Here is a 13923-nt window from a genome sequence, read left to right on the forward strand (position 1 = left end):
TACGGAGCTTAGTTGGCAAGGTGATGTCTCTGCTTTAAGATGCTGTCTAGGTTTGTCATCGCCTTTCTCCCAAGAAGCAGGCGTCGTTTAATTTCATGGAGCCCAAGAAAGTAAAATCTCTCATGGGCCGGTTAAACGGCCCCTATGGCCCGCTTGTGGCCCATGGGCCTTAGGTTGCTGACCTCTGTCCTAAGGAAAAGCGGGACATTCTGGGATCATTCCGAGACGACTTCTGCAAACCTGGGACTGTTCCTGGAAAACAGGGAGACTTGGAGGGTCTGCTGCTGTTGCAAATGGCGTGATACCATCCATCTCTATTATTGTAGCTGCTAGGGAAAGTGTCGTCTCAGTCGTGCATCCCTGCAGCCACCAACGCAGAAAGGGCTAACAGCTCCCAGCATGCTTCACACAAACCGTTCCCTCAATGATTATGTACCTGCGCAGGTGATAACTGGTGTGTGGAGGGAATGCAGCTGTGTAGAAAATTGATGTAGCTGAGTAGAGACAAGTAGATTTCAGGAGAGCTTTTCAAGCCCTCTGGGTGAACAAAGTAGTAAACAACTCGGTAAGTTAACACTTTGTAAATAGCTCTCTGTAAGCATCCTCTGTCGTGTGACCCTTTGAATGCTGCAAGTTAGCTGTTATCTGCAACAAAAGGCTCTCTGTGGTGCCACCAAGTGGCATAAGTGTTACTGCCAGTCAAATTGAAAGGAGAGGCAATGTGTTTTATTCTGTATTCTATTTTCATGCAGCATGTAATGTCTCTTTGAATGCATTGGGAAAATATTTCTGATCGATCTCTCTCTCACACACACACGAAATTATTTTATTTTATATTCTTTATTGAAAGATAAAAAGTACATAATTACAAGTGCGCAGAGTAAAAAGGTAAAGGTACCCCTGCCCGTACGGGCCAGTCTTGCCAGACTCTAGGGTTGTGCGCCCATCTCACTCTATAGGCCGGGGGCCAGCGCTGTCCGCAGACACTTCCGGGTCACGTGGCCAGCGTGACAAGCTGCATCTGGCGAGCCAGCGCAGCACAGGGAACGCTGTTTACCTTCCCGCTAGTAAGCGGTCCCTATTTATCTACTTGCACCCGGGGGTGCTTTTGAACTGCTAGGTTGGCAGGCGCTGGGACCGAGCAACGGGAGTGCACCCCGCCGCGGGGATTCGAACCGCCGACCTTTCGATCGGCAAGTCCTAGGCGCTGAGGCTTTAACCCACAGCGCCACCCGCGTCCCATAGTGCGCAGAGTAAGAACAGACAAAAAGGGGGGGGGGGAGAAATCGTATGCATGTAAAAACAAAACGCAACAACAACAAAATTGTAGACATTACCAAAAAATATGTTGTTGTAGTTAACCAGGCCTTAACGTTATATGGTATTTACAAAAATAAATTCCAAATATTGCTGAATTTGTCCATGGTAAGTCTATGTATGCAAATAGTTCATGTGTAGCGAGTTTGTACATATCTTCAATCCAATCATTAAAGGGAGCCTGTCTTTTTGCCGTAGTGAGGGCACAAAGAGTCCGTTCATATTGTCCCTTTGATTCCATACATGGGTAAATAATTCAAAAGGATATTTCCCCCTGCAAATTTAAGACTATTCCGCACAGTTGTGTTGATCATCTCTATTAACGTCTGACAAAAAATTAGCAATACAGGACATTGTACAAACATATGTCGCACAATTATAAAATTATATGCTCATATTGGAGAGGCTTAAAGCTTTTTATAACGCGTTTAACACTATAAAAGTGTTGTTTTTAATTGCTCAGTAAAATTAAGCTAACGTGCAACAGAATCTGTTGTAAATAGCACATTTAGTTTGGGTGTTTAAGCTATAAAATCTGTTATTTCAAGATTGCTATGTCTTCTTGCAGAATTAATTATTCCTTGATCGTAACCATGGCCATCTGCAGGTGCAGCTGGTTGCTGACAAAATTTGTCCAGGAACTCCAGAGATGGGAGGTGTACAAAATACAGAGCACGGGTGAGGAACCTATGGTTCTCCAGATGTCGGCGGACTACAAAGCCATTTCCGACCTGGGAGGAGAGGGGGTTGCGGGCAGAAATCCCTCCCACATCTCACACGCGGGGGCTGGCCCTTGCCCCCGCGTGGTTAGGGAATCCCCGGACGTGTCGGCGACCCGGCCCGCCAATCAGCGGGCCGGGGAGGCGTGGCCTAGCCTATTTAAGACTAGGCACGCCCGGGGACCGCCCTCTTTGCCCCTTTCCAGCTGAGCGGTTTTTCCCATCCCACCCTCCCTTTAGGTTTAGCTAGCTTTGACCTTGCTATGGACTTCGGTTGGTCGCCGCAAGGGGCCTGGTAGGAATTTTTCCAAGTTGGCACACTTCAAGCCTTTTGGTTTTTTCGCCTGCCTCGTAGCAAACGTCACAACTTCTTCGGTATTGGCGGTTAGGCATTGGCAGGGGTCAATTGTTAGGCAAATGAAGGGGGGGAAGGAAGCGCCATCACCTTCCCCAAAAGAAAGGGTAGTCCGGTAGAGGACTCCGGGGGGCGTGGCCTTGTCCGAAACCTAGTGAGGTAAGGGCCTCCGGCACGCCCCAGAGCGGTGACACCCGTGGGATCCTAGTTGGCGTACTTCAACAGGACTCCCACGGCTTGTGGACAACCCTTCCCGGTCCCCATGCTGGGTAGTCGATAGGAGCCAATGCCTAAGGCCAATACCTTCCAATTCTGTAATCAATAAAGTTGTGGCCTTTTTATGCTCATTAACCTTAAATACTGTGTCCAGTGTCTTCATTTCACATGGGGGAGGGGACTTGCCACGCAACTTCCATTATCATTGATAATTGGCTATGGGGCTGATTTGCAGTCCAGCTGGAATTGGAATTGCAGTCCAACAGCATCTGGAAGGCCACAGGTTTCCCATTCCTGATAGACAGGTAGGAAGATGCTTTGCACCAAATAGATCTGCTAGTCCAGCCTTTCTCAACCTATGGGTCCCCAGATGTAGTTGAACTACAACTCCCATCACCCCTAGCTAGCAAGGCCAGAGCTCAGGGATGATAGGAGATGTAGTCCAACAGCATCTGGGGACCCACAGGTTGAGAACCACTGTGCTAGTCCTTAGGGACGCGGGTGGTGCTGTGGTCTAAACCAGTGTTTCCCAACCTTGTGCCTCCAGCTGTTTTTGGCCTACAATTCCCATCATCCCTTGCCACTGGTCTTGCTAGTCAGGGATGATGGGAGTTGTAGGCCAAAAACATCTGGAGGCACAAGGTTGGGAAACACTGGTCTAAACCACTGAGCCCAGGGCTTGCCAATCAGAAGGTCGGTGGTTCGGATCCCCGTGACAGGGTGAGCTCCCCTTGCTCTGTCCCAGCTCCTGCCCACTTAGCAGTTTGAAAGCACGCCAGTGCAAGTAGATAAATAAGTACCGCTCTGGTGGGAAGGTAAATGGCGTTTCCGTGCGCTGCTCTGGTCCGCCAGAAGCGGCTTAGTCATGCTGGCTCCCTCGGCCTGAAAGCGAGATGAGCACCGCAACCCCAGAGTCGTACGCGACTGGACTTAACTGTCAGGGGTCCCTTTGTTGTTGTTTAGTCGTGTCCGACTCTTCGTGACCCCATGGACCAGAGCACGCCAGGCACTTCTGTCTTCCACTGCCTCCCACAGTTTGGTCAAACTCATGCTGGTAGCTTCGAGAACACTATCCAACCAACTCGTCCTCTGTTGTCCCCTTCTCCTTGTGCCCTCAGTCTTTCCCAACATCAGGGTCTTTTCCAGGGAGTCTTCTCTTCTCATGAGGTGGCCAAAGTATTGGAGCCTCAGCTTCAGGATCTGTCCTTCCAGTGAGCACTCAGGGCTGATTTCCTCCAGAATGGATAGGTTTGATCTTCTTGCAGTCCATGGGACTCTCAAGAGTCTCTTCCAGCACCATAATTCAAAAGCATCCATTCTTCGGCGATCAGACTTCTTTATGGTCCAGCTTTCACTTCCATACATCACTACTGGGAAAACCATAGCTTTTACTATACGGACCTTTACCTTTACCTATTAGAAGCTTCACCAATCTGTTGTTTTGCTGAAAGTCGCTGCTGCTGCACTTGGCGACCTTTTGCTAAAACGTGCCGCTATTTTTTCCCTACTGTTTTAGAACAGGACAAGACGTTTCAAAAAGCATAGCCCTCAGTGATTCCAGTTGGGAAATAAATGGCTTTTTAAGTGGGTGGCAAGCAAGACGTTTTAACGAGCTACTGACTTTGAAAGTCACTTTGCAACAGAATGAGGATCACCCAGGGAAACTTTATAGTAAAATAAGGATCACCGACTGTGCATTTATGGAAATGGCCTCCCTTGTTGTGCTGCGTTTCCTTACGGAGAGCTTGTGATGGCTGGAAAGAACAGGGATGCTCTGGGACTAACGCTCTCTGTCTGCTCAGTTTTTGCAGCTACGTGACTATTCAGCAATTGAAACTGGTACACGTGGCCTTAAAACCTAGCGAGGCCTTTTTTGGAAATAGCTCTGCAGCTGAAACTAAGCCTCGCTTAAACCAGTACGTCTTGGTGCAAATAATATTAAATCTGGAAAACATAGTCTAGCTTGTTTGTCTTCAGCAATGTTTTAAAATGTTAGGTGGTTATTCTGGGGAACTTGAAGAGGGGGAGAAGCATACGGGCAAATTCAATGAAAGATTTACACGCTGAACGTGAATCTTGTGTTTTTGGATGGCGGGCACTTGGGTTGAGCTGTTGCGTTATGCCATCTTCATGCTAGTACTATGCCAAAGCTAAGATCCAGCATAAATCTTAATTTATATAAATAAGATACCATAGGCTGTGAGCTTTTGCTATTTTTTTTAAAAATAGAATATTATAATCTACACAAATACCATATTTTTCCGTGTATAACACGCCCTGTGTATAAGACATCCCCTATTTTAAGAAAATGGGGGGAGATGGCCCAATCACCCACCAAATCACCCCTGACAAGCTGCAGCTCATGGCTGCAACCAATCACCCATCCCACCCCCTTGCACTATCCGTGTATAAGACGACCCCCATTTTTAAACATTATCTTAGAGTAAAAAATCCCTCGTCTTATACACGGAAAAGTACGGTACGTTTCATTGAAGGACGTGCTCACTTACAATTCAGGCTGCAATTCTATGCTCGCTTACTTGAGAGTAAGGCCCATTGGATGCAGTAGGAATTACTTTCCAGCCCTTACCATTGGGCTGAGTGAAGCAACTGCTTCAAACAGTGGCAGTGGCAGCTACATGAAGAAGGAAACTGCTGTGTGGCACACGGCCTTCTCTGGACCTCCTAAGTTAGCTTGCTACCGTTGGGGGCCAACGTAACGTAAGATTCAGCTACTACCCAGTTAGTGTCAGTATGTCAAATTTCAAGCAGCATCCTCTTGTCTTCCTCAGGCAGCAAAATCATCTTTTGCCAGCCCTAACTACCTTTCCCCCACAAGAATGCATGAATTCTGCCCATCTATTTCATGTTATCCTTTCCACAGACATGTGGATAGGTTGGACTGTGGACGAGAAGTTAGTTCTGTGGACCCAGAGAGCTGATTCATAGCTGCTGACCTGAAGCTGGTTTAGGGTGTTCAAAGTCAAACTTCCCAACCTCTGAACCAGATTGGTTTTCTTCCTTTCTAACATATTTCAGAATAGACACGCATGAGATGGGGGATAAATTTCAAAGGCACCTCTTATCTACTCAAATAAAGAATTCTTGGTTGTTTCCAAAAAAATTCCAGCCATGCCCTTGCTGATTACTATCGTGGGTTACGTACAGGTCACCGATTGACGGGTGAATGAGTAAATGTTTCGGAGGCATCAGTCTCATAACTGTTTACATGATGGCTGGTTCCCTGGATATTGCTAGGGATGGTAAACTCCATTTCACCTTTTGGCTAAATCCGTGGGACATGTAAGGAATCGCAGTGCGCAGTGAGCTCAGAGGCTCTCTTGTAACCTACCCTTCCTCTGGTTAATTAGTTTTGCCTTCTAATTTTATCTTTAGAACAACTGTAGGAAGTTAGTTAGTCTGGGAGTGATTTGCACAAGACTGCCAAGTGACTGAGGGATGATTCATCCTTCATGGTAGCAAGAGTGGCTGCCATATTTATATGTAAGTGTGTCTGATGGGAAGAAGGGATGCAGCTCTCCACACATGAAGGAGGACGTTCTCAAGGATGTGGTGGCTGATCACAGCTGCCTCCCAACAGCGCCCCAGAGGATTGGAGACGCACACCTCTCTTTTTCCATTTGTGTTTTCCACGGAGCTTCCTGACATAGATGCAGCAAATACTCTTGCCCCTAATTCGAGCATGGATTTCTCACACTCAGTGCTAACCGCTGTAGCACACTGGCTCTCAAGAACATCATATCTTTCTTGGGTCATTGTCAGGAGTGCGTGCAGGAGCCAGGCCCTGTGACCAGTAGGACTTTGCAGGACTGGGGCCTTCCTAAGTTTGTTCTGAAGAGGCAAGGCGTGGCCGCACAGGTGAGGCCGATTGATAACTCACAGCACCTGGTGGCAAGAGCCGGGAAGGGATATAAGGTCAGCATTTCCCTTTGGCTCTTTGCCACAGCAACACGTTTCCTGCCTTGCTGTGTTTGGTTCCTTGACTCCTTGCTTCTTGATCCTCGGACCCTTGTCTTCTTGACTCCCGGCTCTCTGACCCTCGGACTCTTGGCCTCCTGGCTTCAGGACTCCCGTTCCTGATCCCACCCCGCCATCTTGCCCCTATCCCGAAGTCCCCTGCCAGGACTTTGATCGCCCATGAACCAGACCATGACAGTCATTTGTTGATGAAGGATAAGCAAGATCGGTGATGGTTTTAGCCTGTTGTATTTTCTCTTAAATTTGAAATTGAGCACACGGGTCCCTGTGGCCTCCCCAAGTCAACCATATAGCCCATCAACAGCTCCTGATCATGTAATCGGGTTCATAGCTGGTAAAGAACAGTGGAATGATAGGAAAGGAATGTTGTCTCTGATGTCTAGGACAACTAGATGTAAAAAAATAAATTAAAAAAATGTTGCATTTTTATCTCACCCATCCTTAGGAACCCAGAGCCAGCTCTCAAAATCAGCATCTGATAGGCTTTGCTAAAAGACAGTACTCTGGTGAGCTCATAGAAGCCAACTTCTAGGGGCTGATGTCCCTTCACACCCCCTATGAAATATTTGAGGTGGCCAGCCCCCTTCCCAAGTTGATGGGCATTGCCATTCAAATGGTGTGCTCGCACTACGTTGTATGATCGATCATGTGGGGCAGGGCTAACCTGCCTCCCCCAATATTTTATCTAAGATGTTACCCCTTGATGAGGTTGTCCAATGACCTTCACAGCTCAGGATTTGAACCTGTTTGCTACAATGGCTGTCTTCATTGTTGGAGGCAGTAGACCTACGAATCCTAGCTGCTAGGAATCACCACTGGGGAGCACTGTTGAATTCATGTTCTGCTTTTGTACTTCCCAGATTGAGGCTGAATCCTGACAAGACAGTAGTACAGTTCTTGGGGGACAGGGGGTGGGCGGGGGTGGAGGACTTCATGGCCCTGAATGGGGTAGCTGTGCCCCTAAAGGACCAGGTGCGCAGCCTGGGAGTCATTTTGGACTCGCTGCTGTCCATGGAGGCGCAGGTCAATTCTTTGTCCAGGGCAGCTGTCTGACAGCTGCATCTGGTACGCAGGCTGAGACCCTACCTGCTCACGGACTGTCTCTCCAGAGTGGTGCATGCTCCTAGTTATCTCCTGCTTGGACTACTGCCATGCGCTCTAAGTGGGGCTACCTTTGAAGGGACCCAGAAACTACAACAAATCCAGAATGCGGAAGCTAAACTGGTGACTGGGAGCAGCTGCTGGGACCACATAACACCAGTCCTGAAAGACCTACATTGGCTCCCAGTACGTTTCCGGGCACAGTTCAAAGTGCTGGTGCTGACTTTGAAAGCCCTAAATGGCCTCATCCCAGTATACCTGAAGCAATGTTTCCACTCCCATCGTTCAGCCCAGACAATGAAGTCCAGCTCCGAGGGCCTTCTGATGGTTCTCTCACTGCGAGAAGTGAGGTTACAGGGAACCAGGCAGAGGACCTTTTTGGTAGTGGTGCCCGCCCTGTGGAACGCCCTCCCATCAGATGTCAAGGAAATAAACAACTATCTGGCTTTTAGAAGACATCTGAAGGCAGCCCTGTTTAGGGAAGCTTTTAATATTTGTTGAATTTCTGTATTTTAATATATTTTGCTGGATGCCGCCCAGAGTGGCTAGGGAAATATTATTATTATTATTATTATTATTATTCCCATAGGCATCTGGTTGGCCACTTTGCCCACATTCAATAGAGCTGCTCTTATGTTCTCATTTTCAGCACTCAAACCACAATATTACCCTGGCCGCCTTCTTGAGCCGAAGGAAAGTCGCTGATTCCAGACGGCTGGTGTGGGGAGCATTAGCCTTACCTGAAGAGTATTTCTTCAGTTGAGATGTGAGCTCTGCCATTACTCAGTGGCAGGGTTGCTAAATTGCTTCAAAGGGATTTAGGGGAGAGAACATCCTACAGGCATGAGATTACCATGGATCTTGATTGGGAATTTGTATAGCAGCACTGACAAAATCATAGAATCATAAGAGTTGGAAGAGAGGAAATAAAGAAAGTCTTGCGAAATGGCGGGTTAGAAATACACATCAACATTACTAGCCGGGCCTAATGACAGGCTCTCTACTACAAGCTGTCTTAGTGCTTTCTGTGCATGCATTTTGCATAGATGTGCACTGTAGCTCACGGGGCTTAGGAACCTGGGAAACTCCTGCCTGTCAGATCTGACTATTTGCCCATTTAGTCCAGGACTGTCTGACAAGCAGATTTCTTGCCCATGACTTGTCTACCTGTTCCCTTTAACTGGAAATGTGAGTGATTGAACCCGGCATCTTTTGCAAGCAAACCATGGAGTCTTCTGCTGAGCTATGGTTTGTTCCTAACCGGAGTCAATAGATATCTCCTGTCCACCCCACACCGAGGCAGCTCAAACCCTGAAGTGTATCCCGGGATACTTGTATGCACATTAAAAACATTTTTTTAAAAAAGCAGCTCCAAAATTCTCCCCTAAAATAAGAGAGGGGTAGGTACCAGAAAATGGAAACTGCGCCTTGTAAATAAGGATACTTAGAGCATATGGAAGGCAAGCAGTCAACTGCTTGGAGCTAGAACATTAGAGTAGTACTGGGAAATCTTAAGAATTTCTTCCGAATCTTGCCTGCAATTGGAAAAACAAAGTGGCCAACTTTGAGCTAGGAATGGCAAATACAATCAGCAAATGTATATGCAGAGAAGTGGTGTAAACATAAATATACTAACATGTGGTGAATTAAAAATAAAACATCTGGAAGAGACCAGGCCCTACAGCAGCTTGCATAGATCTTTTGTGTGGGAAGTGATTTTGCTGCACAGTTTGAGTATCTGGTACTCCAAATACTTAACGCTTGCATGAAAATATTTATCTTACTGGTGTGACATTGCTTTTAACGTGCTTTCTCCAGCGTTGTGCGAGCCAGGCAGAGTAATATTAACACAAGCATGTGCAGCCCCAGCACTTTAGTCTATTTATACACCCTGTAAGAATAACATGCATCTTTAATAATTCTTTTCTGGAATATTGATGTTTCAGAAACGAAAAACCCTGGCATGAGAATTCCATTGGCACTGGAAATTCTTTGTGAAGTATAGTACTAACCATCACACAGGGAAACCCATGTAAATGCTACAGAGGATCAAACACTGAAATGTATATGAATAATATATTAGCGGATATACAGAACATATAATTAAAATTGAAATAGTGGAGCAAATTTATAAAATATTTAAACGGGGCGGTGGAGAACACTGCAGAGATTCACATACGTTGCTTGTCTTCCAGTCAGTCACTATACACGGTTGGCTCGTAACAGAGCTCAATTTTACAGGGAGAAGATGTTTCTGGCCATAAAAGCTGTATCCTTAAATCTTTCAGGCTGACTTTGTAGGCGTGAAAAGTGCCGGGTAATCAGAAGTTAAGATTGCAGTTGGTTCCCCGAGCAAAAGTTAGATCCTCCGTTACCAAAGGAAAGAAATGGGAGATGCGGACAGTCGCCCCCGCCCCCACTTCACGTGGAAGTTTGCAAAACGGGTGGTGTCAATCTCATCTTTTTTTTTTTGGTTTCCAGATTAGGGCAAGGACAAGAAAGGGCTTTGCACACCCACAAGCATGTGCTTTTAAATGGATAAAAAGGCAAAGGGACCCCTGACCATTAGGTCCAGTCGTGGCCGACTCTGGGGTTGCGGCACTCATCTCGCTTTATTGGCTGAGGGAGCCGGCGTACAGCTTCCGGGTCATGTGGCCAGCATGACTAAGCCGCTTCTGGCAAACCAGCGCACGGAAACGCTGTTTACCTTCCTGCCAGAGCGGTACCTATTTATCTACTTGCACTTCGTGCTTTGAACTGCTAGGTGGGCAGGAGCAGGGACCGAGCAACGGGAGCTCACCCCGTTGCGGGGGTTCGAACCGCCGACCTTCTGATCAGCAAGCCCAAGAGGCTCAGTGGTTTAACCCACAGAGCCACCCGCATCCCTAAATGGATAGTTCCTGGCATAAGTTATGCCCTGGTTTTGGGTAGCACTGAGCTTCTCCCCTGCCATCTGCTCCCCCCCCCCATTAAATCAAGCTGTTTTTATGCTTGTCAGCGTTCCAGAACCTGTCTTTGTTGAAGGAAACATTGGTGGTGGTGATAGCCACAAGTAGCTTGATTTTGGAAGGAGAGTTCAGGGAGAAAGCAGCTGGAAAGAAGAGGTTGGGTGTTATTCAGTGAAGTGTTACTCAAAGTAGACTATTGAAATTAGTGGGCCTAACTCAGTCATGCTCATTACTTTTTCTTGAGTAAAATGCAGCTGAATGCTGCCCATTGAATTCTCCCATCCCCTCGCCCTTGTCCTCTGCAAAGTCCGCCCTTCAGTGCATTTTCTAGCAGAGAAGGATCTTCGAGTCACATCCAACATTTCCCTTCTTCCTACAGAAGCTTTTCTACTAGGGATAACGGACACAGGTATAGCAAGAGAAGATCAGTAAATATTCCTCTATGCCACAGGAGTGGCAAGGATCCTAATTGCTAAAAACTGGAAAAAAGAAACCGTGCCAACAAAAAGGGAATTGCAAGACAAAGTTAGAGTATATTGAACTGGCTGGATTAACAGAGGCAATTAGAGATCACACTAGACAAGAGTTTCAAAAAGCATGGGGAAAATGCAGAGAATACTTCACAAAACAGTGCCCTAAAATACATACCTGGACTTGTTTCGATTAATGTCTGCAGGAGACTTTGTGGATATTTAAGTTATAATTAGAAAAATATTAATAATTATTCATAAAGGAAACAGTTTATAAGATGTAAATAAGGAGGCCAGATAAAGGATAAAGGAAGTCTTTTATTTGGTTGTTTGTATTGTTGTATGTTATGGTCACTGTATGTTATGTTCACGTTTAATGAGGGTGGATTTGTGTATTGGGGGGTGGGGGTTTATATTATGTTGTAAATAAAATTCCAGTATTTTTTTTTTATATATATAAAAAAATCCTTCTCCCTGTGCCCTCAAAATCATTGGATGCAACCCTTCGTCTTACATGATTGCAGCATAACGTCCAGTTTGTTCATGACTACTACTTGGCAGCGGGGGGGAAAAACCTTAACAATAGTACAGTGGTGCCTCGCAAGACGAACGCCTCGCAAAACGAAAAACTCGCAAGACGAAAGAGTTTTCCGTTTTTGAGTCGTTCCGCAAGACGAATTTCCCTATGGGCTTGCTTCGCAAGAAGAAAGCCCATAGGGAAATCTCCGGGGACCTCTTTTAAATGCTGGCGGTGGGGAGCAAAGCCTTTCGCCTCCTCCGGCCTTCAGAAGAGGTCCAGGAAGGCCGGCGGGGGCCGAAAGGCTTTGCTCCCCACCGCCAGCATTTTAAAAGCGGTCCGGGATAGCAGGGAATTGCGCTGCGCTTTCCCGCTATCCCGGACCGCTTTTAAAATGCTGGCCGTCGGGAGCAAAGACTTTTGCCCCCCGCCGGCCTTCAGAAGAGGTCCTGGACCTCTTCTGAAGGCCGGCGGGGGGCAAAAGTCTTTGCTCCCCCCCCCGCCTGCCTTCCCGGGACAGCGGAGACTTCTCCGCTGTCCCGGGGCGATCTTAAAATGCTGGCGGGCGGCAGCGAAGCCTTCGCTGCCGACCCCCAGCATTTTAAAATCGCCCTGGGACAGCGGAGGCTTCGCTGCTGCCCGCCAGCATTTTAAAATTGCCCTGGGACAGCGGAGAAGTCTCCGCTGTCCTGGGGGCTTTTAAAATGCTGGCGGTCAGCAGCAAAGCCCTCCTGTCCCTGGAGCTTGCGGGGCGGGAGGGTGGGGAGAAGGGCGGTGGGAAGAAAAGCCCTTGTCCCCCCCCCCCAGCCTTCAGAAGAGGTCGGGGGACAGACTGTCCCCGGACCTGGTCTGAAGGCGGTTTCCATAGGAACGCATTGATTGATTTTCAATGCATTCCTATGGGAAACCGTGCTTCGCAAGACGAAAAACTCGCAAGAAGAAAAAACTTGCGGAACGAATTAATTTCGTCTTGCGAGGCACCACTGTAATCTGAAAATCCCAATTGGATAGCTCAGTTGGTTGGAACCCGGTGCTGATAAAACCAAGGTTGCAGGTTCGATTCCCATATGGGACAGCTGCTTATTCCTGCATTGGCAGGGGCTGGACTACATGGTCCTCAGGGTCCTTTGCAACTCTATGATCTACACGAGAACTCATTTTCTCCTTGAACTGAATACCATTTCTCCATTTAACGGAGCTAGTTTGCTCACGGAGCTACCATTTTGGTGTGTCTGCGTGCATTACTTTCTTTTGCTTTGTTTCGTACAACGCGTCCCGCAGCAGTGTTGATTGTGAGATGCCCTTCTTGCTTACTTAGTGCCCTCAATATCTTTGCTTTTTTTTGTCTTCTTCCCACCCTCCCCCACTGCCCGTCAAACGCAGGCCAAGAAACGCCAGGCCTTCCTAACAGAGACGTGCGAAAACAACGTGAGAGATCTGGAGTTGCTTTTGGACAGCTTTCCTGTGTCAGGCAAGCGGACAGCAGGTTAGTTGAAGGTAGAAAATGACAGATGCATCTGTCAGCGTTCCAAAGTCGCTACGTTGGGGGAATTCGGCAGATGCCTCTTTCATTCCCTCTTCTCTACATGCTTTGATTTGATGACATGATAAGAGCAGTTCTCTCAGCGGTCGCGTGGCCCCGCTAGCTGGGAAGAGGTGACTGGATGCGGCCCCGCTGTTGTCAGCCCCCACGCTTGATTTACAAGTGCAGGGTTGTGTGTGATCGGTCAGGAAAGGGCTCGCTTGCTGCGCTCCGAATCCAGCAGAGAGAAAAAGTCCTTTCCACCGAGCCTACAAGGGGAACAGATGTTTTTGATTGAACCGAGCCAAATTCAGAAGCGACCTTCAGCTACTTAAAGGTCACGTCTCCAAAAAAGGTTATGCAGGACGCAGAGTGTACACATGTTCCTCTTTATGGTGTTAACTTTTTGAGAAGCCAGTTGAGAAGGGGGTGAGGACTGCATCCGTGCCAGCGCAGATTCTTCCCCAACCGATGTGCAAAAACAAACCTGCTTCTTTCTGTTGTCTGGCATGTGGTGGCAGCAGTGATCACGCCAAATGGAAGTGCGGAAAAAGCGAAGCGTCTCATTTATACGTACATATACATATACATACATGTACACGTGTGTGTATATGTGTATATGTATACTACTACTACTACCGGCGTGCTCTGGTCCTTGGGGTCACGAAGAGTCAGACACGACTAAACAACAACAACAACAACACTACTACTAGGGATGCGGGTGGCACTGTGGGTTAAACTTAGGACTTGCCGATCAGA

General features: G+C 47.4%; 1 protein-coding gene across 7 annotated transcripts in view; it reads left to right on the forward strand.

Moving 5' to 3' along the window:
• Nucleotides 1–13923, forward strand: part of CCDC171 (coiled-coil domain containing 171) — a 207451-nt gene that overhangs the window by 47533 nt on the left and 145995 nt on the right. For all 7 annotated transcript variants that reach the window (XM_077921218.1, XM_077921217.1, XM_077921222.1 and 4 more), the window contains one exon: nucleotides 13026–13128. In XM_077921218.1, the coding sequence (XP_077777344.1) occupies nucleotides 13026–13128 (103 nt within the window). The remainder of the gene's footprint in view (nucleotides 1–13025; nucleotides 13129–13923) is intronic.

The sequence above is a fragment of the Podarcis muralis genome, chromosome 17, assembly GCF_964188315.1.
Source record: "Podarcis muralis chromosome 17, rPodMur119.hap1.1, whole genome shotgun sequence".
In the NCBI taxonomy this organism is placed as follows: Eukaryota; Metazoa; Chordata; class Lepidosauria; order Squamata; family Lacertidae; genus Podarcis; species Podarcis muralis.